This window comes from Lotus japonicus, chromosome 3 (genome assembly GCF_012489685.1).
Source record: "Lotus japonicus ecotype B-129 chromosome 3, LjGifu_v1.2".
NCBI classification, from domain to species: domain Eukaryota; kingdom Viridiplantae; phylum Streptophyta; class Magnoliopsida; order Fabales; family Fabaceae; genus Lotus; species Lotus japonicus.
In genome coordinates this window covers 36,950,983-36,970,174 of record NC_080043.1, presented here as the reverse complement: position 1 = coordinate 36,970,174, position 19,192 = coordinate 36,950,983, and the positions used below count along the sequence as shown (strand labels likewise).

The 19,192-nt window shown below is 35.5% G+C and overlaps 1 protein-coding gene and 1 pseudogene across 1 annotated transcript; both read right to left on the bottom strand.

The window, feature by feature from the left end:
- Window positions 1–4,639: 4,639 nt before the first annotated feature.
- LOC130709501 (benzyl alcohol O-benzoyltransferase-like) lies at window positions 4,640–7,841 on the bottom strand. The gene is made up of 2 exons (XM_057558872.1): window positions 7,293–7,841; window positions 4,640–5,904 (listed from the first exon to the last, which is right to left on the bottom strand). Exons 1-2 carry the CDS (start codon window positions 7,737–7,739, stop codon window positions 4,966–4,968), a joined length of 1,386 nt encoding a protein of 461 aa, XP_057414855.1. The 5' UTR covers window positions 7,740–7,841; the 3' UTR covers window positions 4,640–4,965.
- Window position 7,842: 1 nt separating this feature from the next.
- On the bottom strand, window positions 7,843–15,292 carry LOC130744071 (uncharacterized; annotated as a pseudogene).
- Between the last annotated feature and the right edge of the window lie 3,900 nt (window positions 15,293–19,192).

Genomic DNA, 19,192 nt, shown 5'->3' with positions numbered 1-19,192 from the left:
CTACCAAGAACTGCTATAGCTTCTGAAATACTTTAACCAGTATCCTTCTCACTCTGATCTTCATCTTCTTTCATGTTGGATACAAAAGCTACACTTTTATTCTTCTTATCAGATCTATCATTGAGAGTCATTTCAAAGGTTTATAAGGACCCATTGAGTTCATTAACCTTAATGTTGCTAATGTCTTAAGCTTCTTCAATGACAGTAACTTTCATATCAAACTTCTTTGGTAAAGACCTGAGGATTTTTCTTGCCAGCTTTTCTTCAGACATTTGTTCTTCTAACGTAAAGGATGTGTTGGCTAGATCACGCAAGCGCATGTGAAAGTCGGAGATAGATTCATATTCCTTCATTCTAATGTTTTCAAACTGGGTTGTGAGCAACTGAAGTCTTGACATGCGAACTCTTGATGTGCCTTGTAACACCCCATTTTCCGATTAGTAGAATATTTATTAATTTATTTTAATTATTATTAGGTTAAATAATTATTTGAATAAATAGGTGATTTTACTATATAATAAGGTGATTATGAGATTTTATTATATAATAAGGTGATTAAGTGATTTTATTAGATAATTAAGTGAGTAGTTGGGAGTGGGGCCCATTATAAGACTATTTTAGGGTTAGGAGTGAAATAGAAAGAGAGAAATCAGAATTTGAGAATTGGAGGAGTTAGCATAGCAGAAGAAAAGAAGCGTGAAAGAGAGAAAGGGAGAAAAGAGAAGAAAACCTAGAATTTGATCTTCAAGAGGTACCGAGGATAGTAGAGCTTCTCGCGAGGGTTAGTTGGAGGAGCTAGTCTTTGATTTATGGTTTAGTTAGGGGAGGCATGATCTGTTATGTAACACCGGGGAAACGCTTAGTTTTTACCTTGATGTTAAGAGCTATTTTGTGAACCCTCTTTATTTATTCTTGGATTATGTTTAATTTTGGAGTTGAAAAATAAATCCGTTGTGCTATGCATATGATGTTATGACACTAAAGTTTGGAATTTATATATTTATTATGAGCATGACAGGTGTTTTAATTTATGGTTTTGGAGAATAAGTGTGATACCCTCTATGTTATGCATTTTACTCTGATTTAAGCTATAATATTTATGCGGGGTTTAGAGGGTGTTACATGCCTTCATAAGCAGTCTTGAGAATCTCTCAGGCCTCCTTAGCCACAATACATGTGTTGATTAGCCTAAACATATTCTTGTCTACCCCATTGAAAAAACATTCAAGGCTTTGAAATTTTCAAGGGCTTCTACATCTTCTTCTTTCGTCCACTCTTCTTCGGGCTTCAATTCAGTTGTCAATGTTCCTTCTTTAGATACTTCCACAGGTTGTTTCCAACCTTTGACTATTGCTTTCCATGTTTTGTTATCCATAGATTTAAGAAGAAAAAAAAAACGTACGAACCATCGAATAATCATAGTTGGTACCATCCAATAATGGTGGCCTATAGAGTGATCATCCTTTCTTAGTGTTGTCCAGGAGAACATAATATATTTTCCCTGGAGCTCACCCAAACAGAACATGGTGTCTACTCTGATGCCAATTGAAAATCTAGTTCACGCAAGACAGATGTCAAACACTATGTCCAGGACAACGCGTATAACATGCAAGAGATAAAGCACAACAACAACACATTAAGAATAGTAAAGCAATAAAGAAGGACACAAAGAATTGGTAACCCAGTTCGGTGCAACGTCACCTACATCTGGGGGGCTTCCACCCGAGAAAGGAAATCCACTCTCAATAGTATTGGTACACCCGGTCTTAGATGAACAAACTTTGTTCAAAGCCTTCAAACCTAATACTACTTGTGTCTTTCTACTTAGTACTTCCCCTAAGTATGAGACCCCTCTCACTTTCTCTCAATCACTAACCATAGTGACTAAAACAATAACAACAAGAGATTGAAGAGATAATAACTCAACTAAACAAATCATCTCTATGCCTAATGATTATCAATGCAGGCAGTAGAGTGGTGTACAAAAAACACAATAAGGACTCACAAGACACAACCCTAATAACACAATGATATGATGATGAATCAACACACAATAGCTAGGGTTGAAACTTCTTAAATAGTCGTTCTTCAGGGCCTTTGTCTTCAATGGGCTTGAACGAGCACAAAGTCCATAACATAAATATGAAACAAATCTTTTGCAAGGATTTTATCCCATAAATATTTTCCACAAGGTAAAATTGAAACAAATCTCTTTTTACCAGATTTGATCACAATAAAACAATCGCCACATATACGCTGAAGAGCTACACAGACTACACCTTGAGGCCCACAAAAAAGAAATCAAATCTTCTAGAAAACACATCAAATATTTCACAGCACCGTGAAACACACATGACAGACATCATGTTAGAACATCTTGTCCAACATCTTGTTTTAGCTAAGTGCGGCCAATCAACCATGAATAGAACAACACTAGCTACCACGATGATTTATTGCTTGATGCATGATTTGACAATCGATGTCGCTCGCCTTATCTATTAGTCTATCTATGGTTTGTTTAATTTGAGAAAGTCAATAGATCGGTTGAGATTACCCAACCCGATTACTAGATTGGTGCAAGATCAATGGGGTGATAATGTCATAGAGAGGGGCGTTCCATTTTGGCCCGTTATTGATCAGAAGTGGGTGCACAAGATGGTTAGAGAGGTGAATCAGTATCTACAGGAGTTGGTGAGACGACCACCCAAAGTACAAGCACGAGTTGTCGCACCTAACGCACAAGTTGATGCAGCTGCAGAAGTTGATGGAGCTGCACGAGTTGTTGAGTCTTCGACCATTGTGGAAGAGGCCCTTGGGCGTGTTTTTGTACGGTTGGATGCCCTCCACCATGATCTGGGTCTTCTCAGGTATCATGGAGGTTATTCTGATCCATCCTACCGTGGTCCTTTACCTTACACAGGTTTAGAGTGGAGACTTATGGATTTGAGCTTGGATGTTCCTAGCCAAAGTAGCGGTGTAAGAATCTCAGGGGGAGTTGTTGATGATCCTATGGAGTGATGGTGACTAGTTTTTTCTTTTTATTCTTTTCTTAGATAGATTTTTTTGGTTTTCTGTTGCATCTGCATATAGTTAGTAAATGTTTTGTGTTTGTTGTCTGAACCCTTGGTCATTCTTTTTGTACTTAACTTCTCAAGTAGTTTCAACTCTCAATCCATGTCTTGTTTTTTTTTTTTATGAAAGTTGTGATACACATGTGTTGTTAATTAATGTATTCGGATATGGCATGCTATAGAGTGCAGTGAGTGAATTTTGGGACTGATGATTATTTTCAATATATAGAGTTGATAGGAGTTCACTGAGGTTCATCTTTTTACCCCTTGTTTATGCCGAGTGCTGAGTGATCTCATATAATTCCTGACTTGCTTGCACTTACTTGGCTTTAAAATTATAAAAATATTTGTGAATATGTTCCCTCTCTCTCTCCTAGTGTGCATTGAAAATGAAGCAATGTGCTTAAAAGATGGAAAAATGAAAAGAAAAAAAAATAAATAAAAAATAAAAAATAAAAAATAAAAAATAAAAAATAAAAAATAAAAAATAAAAAATAAAAAATAAAAAATAAAAAAGAAACAAAGTTTGCAAAGTAAAAGTGAGGAGATGATAGAAAGAACCTTGAGTGCTTTAAATGAATGCTCGGAATTGAAAGAAAAAAATAGATCACTTAACTCTCTGTGTGTGTGTAGCCTTGTATTGTCCTTTTCATATACTACTTGAAGTTACACCTTGGCCAAGTTACAACCTGTGTGAATCTCTTTCTGGTTGTATAGCATGGCACTGTCTGACCTTGACTTGATTGATTATCAGAACTAAAGCATAGTGCTTTTACTATCAGATGCACTAAATAATTGATGCTTACTGTTGTGATTTTTTATGTGAACTCTAAGTCTCATTATATATGCTCGTGAAATGGTCTTTCTTTGTTTGTTAAATGTGTATCTTATGTTTTGAAAGTGGTGGCATGTGGTTTGGAGTTGATTTGTTATGAGCTTGGGATCAAGATTTCCTGAATTTACGTTTGAGGACTAACTGTCGTTGAGTATAAGGGTGTGATGATTTGTCTGACTCGTTGTTCACGAGCTCGGTATTACAAGCCCGAATCCTTTTGGAGTGTACTTTGCAAGTAGTTTTTCTTAATCTCCTTTAGTTCGAACTCTGTTTAGGTTTACTAAGGAGTCGCGAGTTTAAGTGTAAATGAATTGTCTTGTAAGTTGTTTTTTGGCCTATAGCCCAATTTTCTCATTCAATGATTTGGAAATCATTTGTAAGTACCGCTAGATAACCCTTAGGGTATTAAAGAGATTATGAACTATTGACCAAAAAATAAAATAGTTTATGACTTAGTTACAGACTATTTTGAGATCATTTTCGTAAGTTGTTCATACTTTCTTATGAACAAGAGATATAAAACCAATTTTAACTTAATTCAATAAAATTCCCAAATTAGCTCATGAACAAGTGTTTATTACCTTAGACACTAAATTAAGTTATTACCCAAATACATTAGTTTTTATTTCCACCACCAATATTGAAAAACCACGAATTGACTAGCCATATTATTCATGTAAAGTGGCTTGGTCATTGCTTCAAAAGAATTATCAAAAATTAAAAGAACAAAAAATAATCACATTCAAAGGCACATGTTTCATTATAATTTTGTTCTTAATTTAGCTTGGTCTCTTGTGATACTTCACTTATGCTTTTTTTTTGGTACAAATAGAAAAGCAGAAAAGAAAACAAAAAACAAAACCCAAAACCAATGCCTCACAAAGGAGACACACGCCGCATCAGCGCCCAACAAAAACCCCAACCCTTCTTAGGGCACATCAATAACAACAAACTCCTCACCCTGGCTAGCCCCATGCTTAGCTAACACTTATGCTATATATAACAAGAAGTCTATTTGATTTTATTTTCGTATAAAGCTAATACGAAAATTTTATGAAGCTATATTGAAGAAACAATGAAACTGGATTTGAAGCCACGCGTAGTAGGTTCGATATGGTTCTTAAGCACATTATCCAACTCTTTTGTGAACCTTTCCATGGCTTCTGATGGTAAACAAACTGGTATCACTAAACCTTCCTCGCCTTTAGCATTTTTAAAGGCTATGTAAAAGCTAGCCACACCGGGTATGGCTCCAACTCCTCCCTTGGCTGGCCCTCCATAAACAGCCTTCCCCCACCCAAAGTCGACCCCTCCAAACCCAGCACGTGTGACATCTGACACAAGATACGATCTTACCACAGTGAAGTGTGGTCGTCCCTTAATGACCATTAAATCTGCCAATGAATGCATATACTCTTGAGTAATATCAGCTTTTGCTTTCCTTACCAACTCCAATGCATAACCTAAAGGATTTTCACATAACTTCTTAGCACTTGTAACTGCAGGAGAAAATGCAAAAGCATTGCCATAGTAGCCTGTTGGTAATGGAGGGTTAAACTTTTCACGTGCATTAACAATGCAAAGGATGCGAACCTCCTCATCGTTGTCTGGTTGCAATGCTATTGTGCGACAACGCCAAAGAAATGCAGTGAGAATTTCAAATTTGGAGCATTGACGTTGATGGAGAGGAAGGAAACTACGAATTGTAGCTACTTCAGTGGGACCAAAAAAGAAAGACCGATGAGTCATGTCATCTAGGGGGATGATGGTTCCCTTGGTGTCAGGTACTTGTTCATATTCATGATGGGTGCAAGTTACTTTTGGAGGGTCCCTTGCATTTAGTAGCTCTCTATGCCACACTGGTAGAATTGAAGGTTCGCCCATGCCGCGAGCAATTTCACCTAAGGCATTCAAAAATTGAACCAAACCAGCTGCATCACTCATAGTATGGTTCAATCTAAGTGCGAAAATGAAACCTCCACACTTGAGCCGCGTTACCTGCAACATTCCAATTCAATATGTAAGATTATAATTATGGTTCTACTCAACCGTTGTCATTAATGATAAATAAGTCATTCTTAAAGTTAAGGTTAGACGACGAAGGAGTGAGAATGACATACTTCTTTTGTTCTACCAAAAATGAGATTAATTCTTATCCTGTATCTTTTTTTTTTCCGAAGTTCTCCTCTTTTGAGATAAAAGTGGATACAAAACAAGATAGAAGTTACTAAAATTGAACTTTTGAGAGAAGTGTACTTTGCCCAACTTTGAACTAAAGATAAAAAGTATTTGATTCCTAAAGCAGTAAAGGGTAGTTGGAATGTTTGAGTCCTAACAAAAACGTCATAATAACATTTTTATTTGATATTTTTTAAAGTAGGTAGATTATTTAAATTTTGAAGTTCACTAAGAGAAATAAATTAAAGGAGAAAATATTATAGAGAAATTGTGATGTGATAAAAATAGAACAAAATTCAAAATGTTAATTGTGATGGGAATTTGATTACTCTTTAATGTCAAACCCAAAATAAATATTCTTATTAGAACTTAGAAAAGCCATAAATCTACCCCAAATGTTAGTTTAGAGTCAAAATTGCTTTTTTCTATATATAAATTTATTTAGATATACTTCTAGTCACCGCCTTAACATGAGAAGCAAGAGAGGAACAATATATGCCTGTTTAAGACATCCCCAAAAAAAAAGAAATAATAATAAAAAATATAATTTTTTTTTGGTATGTGGGAAAGATAAACTGCACCTACCCAACCCATATGTCCCTCAGCTCCTACCACTTGAGCTATCTTACGGGGTAACATTTTTATTTGATATTTTTTAAAGTAGGTAGATTATTTAAATTTTGAAGTTCACTAAGAGAAATAAATTAAAGGAGAAAATATTATAGAGAAATTGTGATGTGATAAAAATAGAACAAAATTCAAAATGTTAATTGTGATGGGAATTTGATTACTCTTTAATGTCAAACCCAAAATAAATATTCTTATTAGAACTTAGAATAGCCATAAATCTACCTCATATGTCCCCCAGCTCCTATCACTTGAGCTATCTTACGGGGACATAAAAAATATAATTTGTGATGTGATGAAAATAAAATAAAATTTAAAATGTAAAAATTTAGAATTTAACACTTTACAAGTGTTAGCATCAAATTTCTCATTATAAATAAATTTAATATTGAGTATCAATTCGTTGTGGATAAAAATAATTATTCAAACTATTAGATTATTGAAATTAAATTAAATTTTTAGCAGCCACACTCTTAAAAAACCTTTAACTTCCACAACATCCCAGTTTTTATGAGAATAATTTACGACACAAAAATATTAATTCTCCGTATTATGAAAAGAGAGGATAAGTATATACATACTTGTATAAGCAACAATGGAGCGTTAAGCACTTCACTGGAACCGGGAACATCGTAAAGGAGCTCCTCCCAACAAGGGAAGGGAGGTTGAAGAGCATCACCAAATTGTTTCATGGTGACATCTGCGTCTGCCTCAATGAATAAAACACCATCAGCAGTACAATTCACCATGAGTTTTCGATCAGGCCCTTCCATGAGTCTACCTGCAAGAGGATAGTAAAACACAAGTGTTTTAGCCAATGCCTTTCGAATCACCTCAACGGGGTCCTTCCCAGTCATTGATGGATCATAGCGGTAGAACTGTATCACTGGAATTTGGAACCGCAGGCCTTCTTGGTCATCTATATCTGAAAGCAGTTTCAGTTCACGAGGGGTGGGTTGAGATGGAGCTACCAGCTCCGGCTCACACCTCCGCACTGTGAATGCCAAAGATGCAGGTGAAGACGCCATAACTGAATCAGGAAAAAAAAATGGAATGACTGATCAAGATTCAGTGATGATTTGTGGTGGGGATGCTATGCTGCTGCACTGCAACTACAAGATTCCTTAAGCCTGTATATATAGTGCGCCATGTATAATGGGAGGGCCCACATGGTGCTGTGCTGCTTTAATTATTATCGAATGTGAAAAGATAAAGTGAGACTGAAGAAGACTAAAGACTGAAGAAGACTATACATTTAGAATAATTTCTGTATATAATACCATATAAGGACAAAATCATGTTTGTTACATATAAAAATAATGAAGCATTACCTTTTTTTTCAACTTATAGTTTGATAAAGTTAGACTGAAGAAGACAGAACCCCCCACATATGCTTTTAGAAGAATTTCTGTATATAATACCATATAAGGACAAAATCATGTTTGTTACATATAAAAATAATTAAGCATTGCCTTTTTTTTTTTAACTTATAGTTTGTTTTTACTTCATAGTAATACATGTTATTATACAAAACTAGGAAGGTAAACCTTTATACAATTGCTAGGTCATCTATAAATTTGTTTCATAACAAAACTAATTAATGGAAGGTAACAAAACTAATTTGTATGAGTCGGCACTTTATCCTCTAAAGTGCACGCCAGTGACACCTTTATTTGCACAGTATTTGTGATTTTGTGTTATGAGGTGTGATTTATGTGATATCTTATTGACTCTTCTCAAGTATTTACATTTTTCATCAACTAAGAAATTTGTTTCAACAATGGGTGTCAAGATTGGATTCAGGTCTTACCATGGATAAGATTACAACATCAGCTTCCAGGCCTTGAAAGCTATCAATCGTGGAAACCTCGGTACCTGCAGCTTCTGGAAACTCATCAAGCATGTCCCTCAAAAGTTGTATTGCAAAATTTCAGAACTCAGTTAAGACCGAGAACTTGCATTTCATAAATATGACAAAACAAAATCAAATGTACTAATCTAATTTTCTTTTGTCTTGGATTAAAAAAAAATTCTTGAATATTAAGTAGGGGTAGATGGAATAGAAATACGACCAGATTCTTACTTCTCTACTCTACTTCATGCACAAAATTTGAATTATGTACTTCTTTGTCTAAGTTCAGAACCATGTAACAATGAAACTATGCAGGCAAGAAAACCATGCAGAACAATGTCTACAAGCTAGAATGTGGGAAACTCAATGAACTTGAACATGAAGCAAATTAACCGAGCAGTTATGAAGAGGATCGAGATTACTGATCATCTCAACATAACTTATACAAGTTTTGTAAAACAGAGAAGGACAATAATTTGCAAGTAAATACAACATGTAGTAATCTGGCTTACGATAGGAATCAATAAAAATAGCTGACAGAAATAAGGAATATTATCCTAAACTCATTGTATTGTATTGTTAATTTTCCATATCTAGAAGCAAGTGAAGTTGGCTGGCTAAACTTGTCAATCTGATATTAAGGTCCACATAATTTGTCATGGGCAACAATTACATTAATTTCTGATAGTAGTTAGTTATACTCATTAACTACCTACAGTTATTCTATGTCTCTTATGTGTAATACTCTAGCATAAATATTAGAGAGTGTGCTCACACCTAACCATCAATGATAATCAGTTTCATTTCTACTCTATCTTTTCTGACTTCTATACAGCACGTAGGCTGTGGAGAGCAGTGACGTAAGAGTTTTAGTCTCTTTTGCTTGGCTGTTATCTTATTACTTGAATTTGATAAAATAATACTTGTATTTCATTGATAATACTTGACTAGACTACAATATATATAGACTAACAAATAGATAAAAAGAAACTAAATCTATCTAAACCTATCTCTATTTAAATAGATATTATCTCTATTTAAATAGATACTAATCTAAAATAGAGAAACAAATCTAAACTATATCTCAATGAGATAAGACTAATAGTAAACTAAATCTAAACAGATATTCAACACTCCCCCTCAAGCTAAAGCTTACTTAGCTTTAAGCTTGTAACAAATCGAACCCAAGAAGAAAATTATCTTAATAGATATCCCTTAATAATGACAGTCTTGGCGAATTTCTGAATTGAATAACCTTTCAAACTTCTAGTAAATCCATGGCGATAAAAGCCAACTTCTCATACTTCAAATTGAATAATCTTTCGAACTTCTGCTAAATCCATGGGCAGGCAAAAGACAACTTCTCATACTTGATCTGGCTGAAATTGATGCAAGACAAAAACCAATTCTTCTGGAGTATCGTAGGGTAGCTGAGTCAGCAAACAAGGGCGAAAAACCAGCAACAATACGCCCGAAAACAAAACAAGGCTGAAGCAACAACTCACCAACAACAACCACACAGAAATAAAACATACTTGAGGTCGATCGATTGATGGCTTCTAAGACAAACAATGGTGTCAACTTTGACACAGACAACTCTCAAACATTAGAGAGCAGGCCAGCGCAACTCGCAGCTAGAGCCCTAAAACCAAAACCAATAACTCTCAACTAGAGAGTGGGCCAGAGCAACTTGCAGCTGAAGCCCTAAAACCAGAAAACCAAACAATCGAGACAAAACAAACGAAGGTGACATTGTCACCTTCAAAACCAAACAAAACCAAATTGCATAAAGTCAGCCAAGATCAATATAATAAGAGCATCACGAACCATGAGACGCAAACTAAGAACTCAAACAGCAAGAAACATTGCAGATGAGAAAACACAGCAGACCCACAAACCAAACTGGAAGAGGAAGACCGGACGACCATTAACGGTGGCGCCACAACACACGTCAAATAGAGGACCTTAAAAACCAAACCTGACCGAAACACAAATAGGACCAGCGAGAACAATGAAGCGCAATACAATTAGATCCAACCAAACACTTCTTGAATACACCCTCCACCAAACCAGCAACAAGGATAACGATTGTCGGCGGTGGTTGACTGTGGTCTCTATTAGGATATTTAGCAATATCCAACACTTCCCTTCAAACTATAGCATATATGTCATATGCATAGCTTGTAACAAATATAATTAAGATTTAACAATATTCAGATCTTCCCCTCAAGCTAGCGCATATATGTCATATGCATAGCTTGTAACAAATATAATTAACTTGAAAAGCAGCTGCTGCCGGAGAGAGATATTCCCAAAAATAGTCCAAAATTTATACACCAACAAACCACACAATGCAAAACCAATTCTCCACTTTAATAGAGAGCAAAAATCTTTTCCAACTCCAAAACCACATTGTGCCAACCAAAACCAAGAAACCAAAAACAAGAAACTAGAACAACCCAACACACTAATTGAGAACTGGATTGGACCAAAGAGCCACATGGTACTGCTTCATTCTGGCATCATCAGAAACTTCCAATATCACCATCCCAACGCATTGGCATTCCATATTTCCACTTCATGTAACCAATACTCTCGCTGGCAGTGAAGAATTATTATGTCATTCCAATCAAGAATTCTTGAGTAAACAATTGTTGAATCAATTCCCACAATTTCTTCCAATCACGCAACTGCATTAAAGGAAGGAAAATCTGGAGAAAACAACATCTGGAACAGAACCAGGAGGGAGAGCCAAATATCCTGACCAACTAGACTACAACGGACGAACATGTATGTGGTCGTCGCGTCGAGTTCAGGTTTGTGCGTTACCTTCACGCGCCGAAGAAGAAGGTGCGGTTGTTTTAAGTATTAAGAAACAAGGGTCAATAGGGTTCCAAGACAAAGGGGACCATAATCAGAAAGAAACGAGGCCGTAAGAAAAGGCTAGATCGAACAAGCGCGGAAGCACAGGACGAGTGAAAATAATCCAAAGAGATTTGGAAGGTCACCATGAGGGGGCTCACGGGGGAGGAGGCCCCTCACAGCGGTAGGATCGAAACTCGCTCTGACACCAACTTGAATTTGATAAAATAATACTTGTATTTCATTGATAATACTTGACTAGACTACAATATATATAGACTAACAAATAGATAAAAAGAAACTAAATCTATCTAAACCTATCTCTAATAGTAAACTAAATCTAAACAGATATTCAACATTATTAATAAAAACAAACTAACAGCATGTTTGTTCAGGTCTGAAAGGTAAGGTTTTCTGATTTTGGTATTGTCAAGTATATTTTAGATTAGAGCAAGTGTGTATTGTAATTTAGTGTTTATCAGAGGGTGCAAATTTTGTATTGCTGTCTGAGGCTGAGATCCCTCTTCGATTTAAGTGCCATTAAGCTGCACATTGTGCCTTTCAATTCAATCTCTTTAACCCAAAAAACGTCTTGTTCTTACAGGTTCTTTTTAATACCACAAAACATTCAACTTGGGAAAAAGATTTATACTAAAAGCTATCACCTTAAAAAAGCTTTTATACGTTCTACATAATTACCAGCATAAATTAAGGAAAGACATGCTGCAATACGATGTCAGCTTCTCATTCATTATAAAATGAGCCTGTTCCAGCTGGGTCAAGATGCTCTCCACAATCAACAGACATACTTTCATATGGCATTCTAGTATCAAGCAATAGCAGTGGGCACTGTGTTATCCATGTAGGCTGCAACAACAGCAAGGTCAAACTTTCCATTTATGTAATAAGAATTAGTAACAGTAAAAGTAAATGGACACAAAGATCAATACAAGCATCATATGCATCCCTGAGTATAAAAGTATAGGTAACTCAAATGTTACAGAAAAGCTTTGAAAGTCAATATAATGGTAATTGACAAGCAGTTATTCTTAATTTATTCATACAATTATTATTGACAATATTGCGTCATGTAAATTCTCCCGATCTGTACATCCAGAGTCATTCGATGTTGTTTATTGAGAATTTTGAGTTATAAATATTTCGCCAACCTATGCGTAATCAGCACAGGTTGCCAAAAATAAGGTTTGAGAGGTTTGGTCATGACTCATGAAGGTTTTAAGGTAATTGTTGACAATTTTATCTTAAAATATTGCTAGGGAGCCTCATTTATACCAGACTATTTATTTGGCACTCCAAACTTATGCAATAGAAATTTAGCTCTCTCCCAACGGCTTACTCTCGTTGCAATGAAAACTACGAGATTCTGGTTAAGTTGTTACCAGCCTCAGTCTTTAAGAAGGAAGTAAGCTGTTTTAGGGTTTCGATCCCACAAAGCTACTTATCTCCCTCCCTTACCTAATGGTTAGACCTCCACAGTCCCAAATTAAAAACCTAGCATTGCTGAACAAAAGATCATTTTTATAAACTAGTCAAACAAAATTTTGAGTAGCATCTCTGGAAAATAAGGAGCAAGATGTAATAGAAGCCATCACTTCAAAATTAATGGAAATATAATTTACGAGCAATCGAGCATAATACCTGAACAAACGGAAAGTCTACAAGAAGATGAGAAAACACAGTCTTAAAGGACTTCAACAAGCCTCCATACATCTCCTTTGAAGCCCAACTAGCAATTACATTGTTCATACAGTAGTGTGTTGTTAACCTGGTGGTGAGAATCCCCTCATGCAATGTTGTACTTGTAGCTCTCTCAAGTAGAGATATTCCTAGACCACTTTCTAGGGCTTTTCTAGATAATATGACAGGAGCAAGTTGGCATTGATCACCAGCAAGAATACAGCGCTTTCCCTGTAATATAGGAATCCAGCAAGAGGGTTCAATTGCCTGTCCAGCTTCATCTATTACAACCAAGTCAAAAGCATCTAGCCGGATCAACGGATCAGCTGCTCCAGTATTGGTAGCAAGCACAACCTGAGCACTAGACATAACATCATTCATGGTCTGCTTTTCCTTTTTCTTCAGAGACCTCCCCAGCTGTTTGAAAAGTTTCCATATGCCTGCAGCTAATGAATCATCCTTTAAACAATGTCTTAGATCTTTCCTTAGATCAGACTTCTTCCTCTCATACTCTTCTCGAAAACTTGAAAGTTTTGCATTTACGATTTCTCCCAAAGATTTTGATCCCACTCTTTTTTATGTACAAGCCGGATTTCCAACCTGCACAATATTTAAGCCAACACTTGAAAGCTTTTCAACCATGTTATCAACAGATTAGTAGGTGCTGTAACAAGAACCCTTTCACCTTGTTGAACAGCACATACTATAAGCTGCTTGAGCAAACCACTCTTGCCTGAACCAGGAGGCCCTTCGATAACCAATACTGGCCTCCTCTTATTCAAACCCAGTGCAATTGTTCTCTGCTGAGAATTATCAAAGGTTTCACTTCCTAATATTCCATTGAAACTTTCTTCTGCCCAGTCTGCCAAATCATTCTTTTCAAGCCATGCAACATCTTCACCATCTCCAAACAGTGTAGCAACAACAGAAATTGAAGGATTCTTCTTTCGCAATCCATTCTTCTGGAGCAGCATTAGGGCTTCACAGTTGCGCTGGAAAAAATAATAAAAAGCTGAATTAAAGATGAATATGTACGTATGTATAATCAGTGAGATAATGAGCTTATTTCAATAAGCTTCTTAGATAAACTTAGAATAAGAGCTTATACATGCCTCCTATAAGAACTTTTGAGCATATTTCAAATAAGTGTTTCAAAGAAACTTATAAATAAGCACTTACATGATAAGTACTTTGACATAAACCCAAATCAGGAAACTACAATCAAATAATGCCAATAGCCAAGGAGATAAAGAGAGCAACCCATTGGGATACAAGTGCCCAAATATGACAGTCTTTTGCTCTTTTTAATAGTTTAGTCTCTTGGGTTAGCAAAGGCAAATGTATACTGTTGGACTTGTTCACCTTCCTAACTAATATAGTTGAAGTAATTAACAGTTGACATAGATTATTTTTTATCTATATATCATAGGTATTATTTTATTGTGCTTGATTAAAGACAAATCATAGATACTCAGTACACCCTCATTTGGCTACACAACTTCTTACTTAGTCTTTCAAGTTTCTACACTCATAAAACGTGCAGCACCCTTTCACATATATTTGATGGAGCAAGAAATTAAATGTTTTGGCTGTATGCAAGAAATCACATGATAAATTTCAATACCTCATAGTTAAGTGTATCAGCCAGTCCTTGAATACGGTCAATGCGCTCATTCTTTCCAAATAGTTTAGAGTAGTAGGCGGCAAGCGGTGGTTCCCTTCAAATGCATTCCCCCCAATCCTGTTTACACAATCAAATCAAATGTGATCATACAAAAATGCGCAAATTATAAAGGGGCTAAGCTCATGATTCCTACTATGTCTAAGTTCCAATTAAGCATCCCTTTCGTATGGTGAGCTGCCATTGAAGTTGAAGCATTCTCAATCTCAGCACAATTCAAAATTGTAATACCAAATTATTTTGAAAAACAAGAATAAAGCCTTAACCAAGTCCTTATATTATATGATAACAAATTATTGTGAAGAAACACAAAAATGAAAGAAAAACCTGAATTGGCAAGCTCCTTATGCGCTGTTTCATGCTTTGGCGAATCCACCTAACCACGCTCTTTCCACCCCATTGGATCTCCATTTTGTTAGTGGCGTTTGGAATAAGCCAGGTTCCAAGTGAAGAGGACAAAGAGCACATGGAGATGATGGTATTGACATTATTACGAAAAGGGCTTGAAAGTAGAACCACCAACACCCAATTTCATTATCAGTTCAGTACAACCACTGACCACTTATACACAACACGGCACCGACCCAAGATCCAAGCTCCTAACATTTTGTGGCGGGCCTGTCTTTAGCCCTTCTACTTCTTGCTCACGTGTTCCATTCTTAGGCTATGTTTAGCATGTTTAGCTGATAAGCTAGCTGAAAGCTGAAAAGCTAGCTGAAAGCTTATAAGCTAGCTGATAGCTGAAAGCTGATAAACTAGCTGAAAGCTGATAGCTGAAAGCTGAAAAGCTGCATGATTAAAACAAAAGTGTTTGGAAAAACTAGCTGTTAAACAAGCTGAAATTGTAAAATGACATAAAAGGACATACTTGTATAATTATTTTTATATTTAACATTACTTTATTTTCACATTAATATCTATATGATATTAATATTAAAATTAATATCACTTTAAATATTTTTATTAACTCAAGTTATTTATCATCTGAATATAATATTTTTAATACTTGTGGTGCGCAACGGTGTGGCGGGAACTGCATACGTAAGTGTGATGAAAAATAGGTTTAGTGTTTTTATAAATATATAAGGGTAATGGTAGAATTTTAATAAATTAATAAGGATAAAAATGAGAATAAATTTAATAAGCTATAAGCTTTAAGCTATAAGCTATCTCAGGTAGCTTATAGCTATAAGCTAGCTGAAATGGCATGCCAAACATAGCCTTATTCTATTATTTATGTTTAGAGAATTGTTATTGCCACCGCCAGAAATATAATCTTGTCACACAAGTGTGAAAACCGAAAACACCTTTAAATATGTTTGCGATCGCACTCACAAATGCTTTGTTTGTTTGAGTGGAGATAGAAGAGAGATGCAAGAGAGAGATGGAGGAGAGAATGATGAATCACCTTTGTTTGGTGAACATACACTGTAGACAAGAGAGAGATAGAGGATGCATTTTTCCCCCTTTTCATGGTCTTCGCGTTTTGCGAAGAGATTGGGTGCAGACTCCTTTTTTATTTTTTTTTCTTGTTCTATGCACTTTAGTGGCGGTTTAGAACCGCCACTATGTGCTGCTGGCCCACTAAAATTTACTTTTCAGTTAAAACAATGTTTTTTTATTCAAAATTTAATTTTTTTCTCTCTCCTCCACCTAATTATTTCTCATCTCTCTCATTTATTTCTACCATACCAAACAACCTCTAAATCTACTCTATTTCTCACATATTTCTCTCTACTCAATTTCTCTCTTCTCTACTCTCTCTTCTTTATCTCTCTCTTCTCTACCAAACGGAGCCAAAGTGCTACTTCGACGTACTTATATCTATTTCTCGCCCTTTCTTTTATTTTTTAACATTTGGTCTCTCATCTAACATTTCTTCTTCTTCTACTTGAAGAGTCGATATGAGTTTTTTTTTTTTTGATAGGTAAATGTTAGTGGTTAGTTGTTAGTAAGTTTGAAAATCTCTTCAAATTTTCCTTCCAGGATTCGAACCCTGGACCTTCCCCTCCCCAACCCTTATGTCTCATAACTCTTACCACTTGAGCTAACCCTCTGAGTCGATATGAGTAGGGTGCAGTCGTCGCTCAAGAAGGGAAATGGGCGTCACATTGCACACTGCTTATCATGCGAGCAAAGTGTTAACTATGCTCAATGAAATTCATCCACTGAAAAAGAATTGCTTGTCGTTGTTTCTGCTTGTGAAAAAATCAAGTCATATTTAGTAGGCTCTAAAGTTATTGTTCTTACTAACCACTCTACCTTGAAGCATGTATTGTCTAAGTCGAATTCTAAACTCAAGTTGAGAAGGTGGATCTTACTTATGCAAGAGTTTGATCTGGAGAGCAAAGATAGAAAAGGGAAGGACAATGGTGTTGTTGACCACTTGTCAAGAATTGAAGGCATAGATTCCAGCTTAATTCATATTTCTAAGGAATTTCCAGTTGAAAAACTCTTTCCTTAAACTCTTCTTTACCTTGGTACACTAACTTTGCTAATTATAGAGTTGCTAGTGTGCTTCCATCTTATCTTACACTGCCACAAAAGAAAAAGTTTTTGCATGAAAATTCGATCTGTGGGAGTAACTGTTTCTGTACCGGGTGGTGTGCTGATGGAGTGATAAGGAAGTGTGGCCCGGAGGAGGAATTTAAAAGTATTATGTGGCATTACAATGGCTTTGATTATGGAGGACATTTCAGTGGAGAGATATGATGACCCAGTATTTAAGGCTACTTTTCTAGTTTATTTGCATGTAGTTTAATATAGTTTTTTGGATATTTCAATCATTTTAGGACACTTTAGGCTTATTTCATGTATTTTAATATTTTTTCGTTGGTTTTAATATTTTTTCTACATTTTATATTGTTTTTCTAAATTTTATTAGGATTTGAATTAATTTTATCTGTCCACGTAGGATAGCTCAAGTGGTAGGAGCTGGGGACATATGAGTTGGGTAGGAGAGGTCCAGAGATCGATTTCTGGCGAGTGTAATTTATCTTTCCAATGTACCAAAAAAAGAATTAATTTTATCTTCTATTTAATCTTTATTAGGATATACTTAATTTAATTTAGGATTAGATAAATTTATTTTAAGTTGTTATCATATTTCATATTTTATATTTTATATTTTATATTTTATATTTTATATTTTATATTTTATATTTTATATTTTATATTTTATATTTTATATTTTATATTTTATTATATTATCGTTTAATTATAATTTCCTATTTTTATTGTTATTTTAGGAGAAGATTTCGAAAAGATAAGAAAAATCAGAATTAAAAAAGAATTATGGATGATGTGTTCTTGTGCATTGTGGTTCACGTGTTCCTCACCTGAGGAGGTTGAGATCGCGCCACGTGTTGAGCTCTGGGAATAACGCACCAGATCTAGGAAGCATCACTACAGTGCGTCGCGAAACAACATTTATCGTACACCAGACACGCCAGATTTACCAGATACGCATCCAACGTTCCAAACTCGCGAGGTTCCACCGTAAAATCTATTTTTAACAAATTTTCTGAGGATCTTTTCATATTTCTCTTCTTCTAAAGCTAATAAACATTTTTGGAAGGATCTTGGAGAAAATTTCTTGGTGGAGAGGAAGGTTAGGTCCTTTAGAGCCGGTGTAAGGGCTATGGAGGAATGTGACAGCTTCTCCGGACGTCCATGACTCCGTTATATCTTTGTTCCACTTTCCTCTTTACCTATTTTTGTGTTTTGAATATCTTTTAGTATTTGAGATGATGTAATTTGATTTCTCTCTTATTCAATATGCTTTTATGCAATTATGTTTATGAGTTTTCATTATTTGGTGTTTCTCTCTTCGCTTAATGCTTCAATTGGTCGATTGGTGATTTTAAGAGTTTATATTAATTCATAAATATATTGAGAAATTGATATGAATTGATGTATGTTTAGTTCGTAGAAAGGGGAAAACACAAATGTCTTAGGTTTAATAATTCTCTTTGCGCGCTCATGTATCTTTTACCAATATGGTGTTTTTAAGGATTTGCATGACAATTGAAAAGTTGGTGTGAATTTAGTTAATGAGAGGAACCACCCTTGCATCAGTCATCTTAAGAAAGGCATGTCGTAGGTTGGGTTGAAGTTTTCTAGGTGACAATATGAGACATTAACCCTTAGGTATGAATATCATGAGTTGGGAATGAGGTCTAAACCAAGTGACAAGTCGGGATACTCACTTCTCTAGGATATAATTATCTAGTAGGAACTATTAGGATAGAACTATTAGGATTTCTTGAGTGACAGTCAGAGAGTCTATCCACTATGACATGAACTTCTTGGGTTAGGAACAGAGTTTGGGAATGTCTCATCGAGTAAGTATGCGTTATAATGCTCCTTTTATGATCACTAGGGCTTAA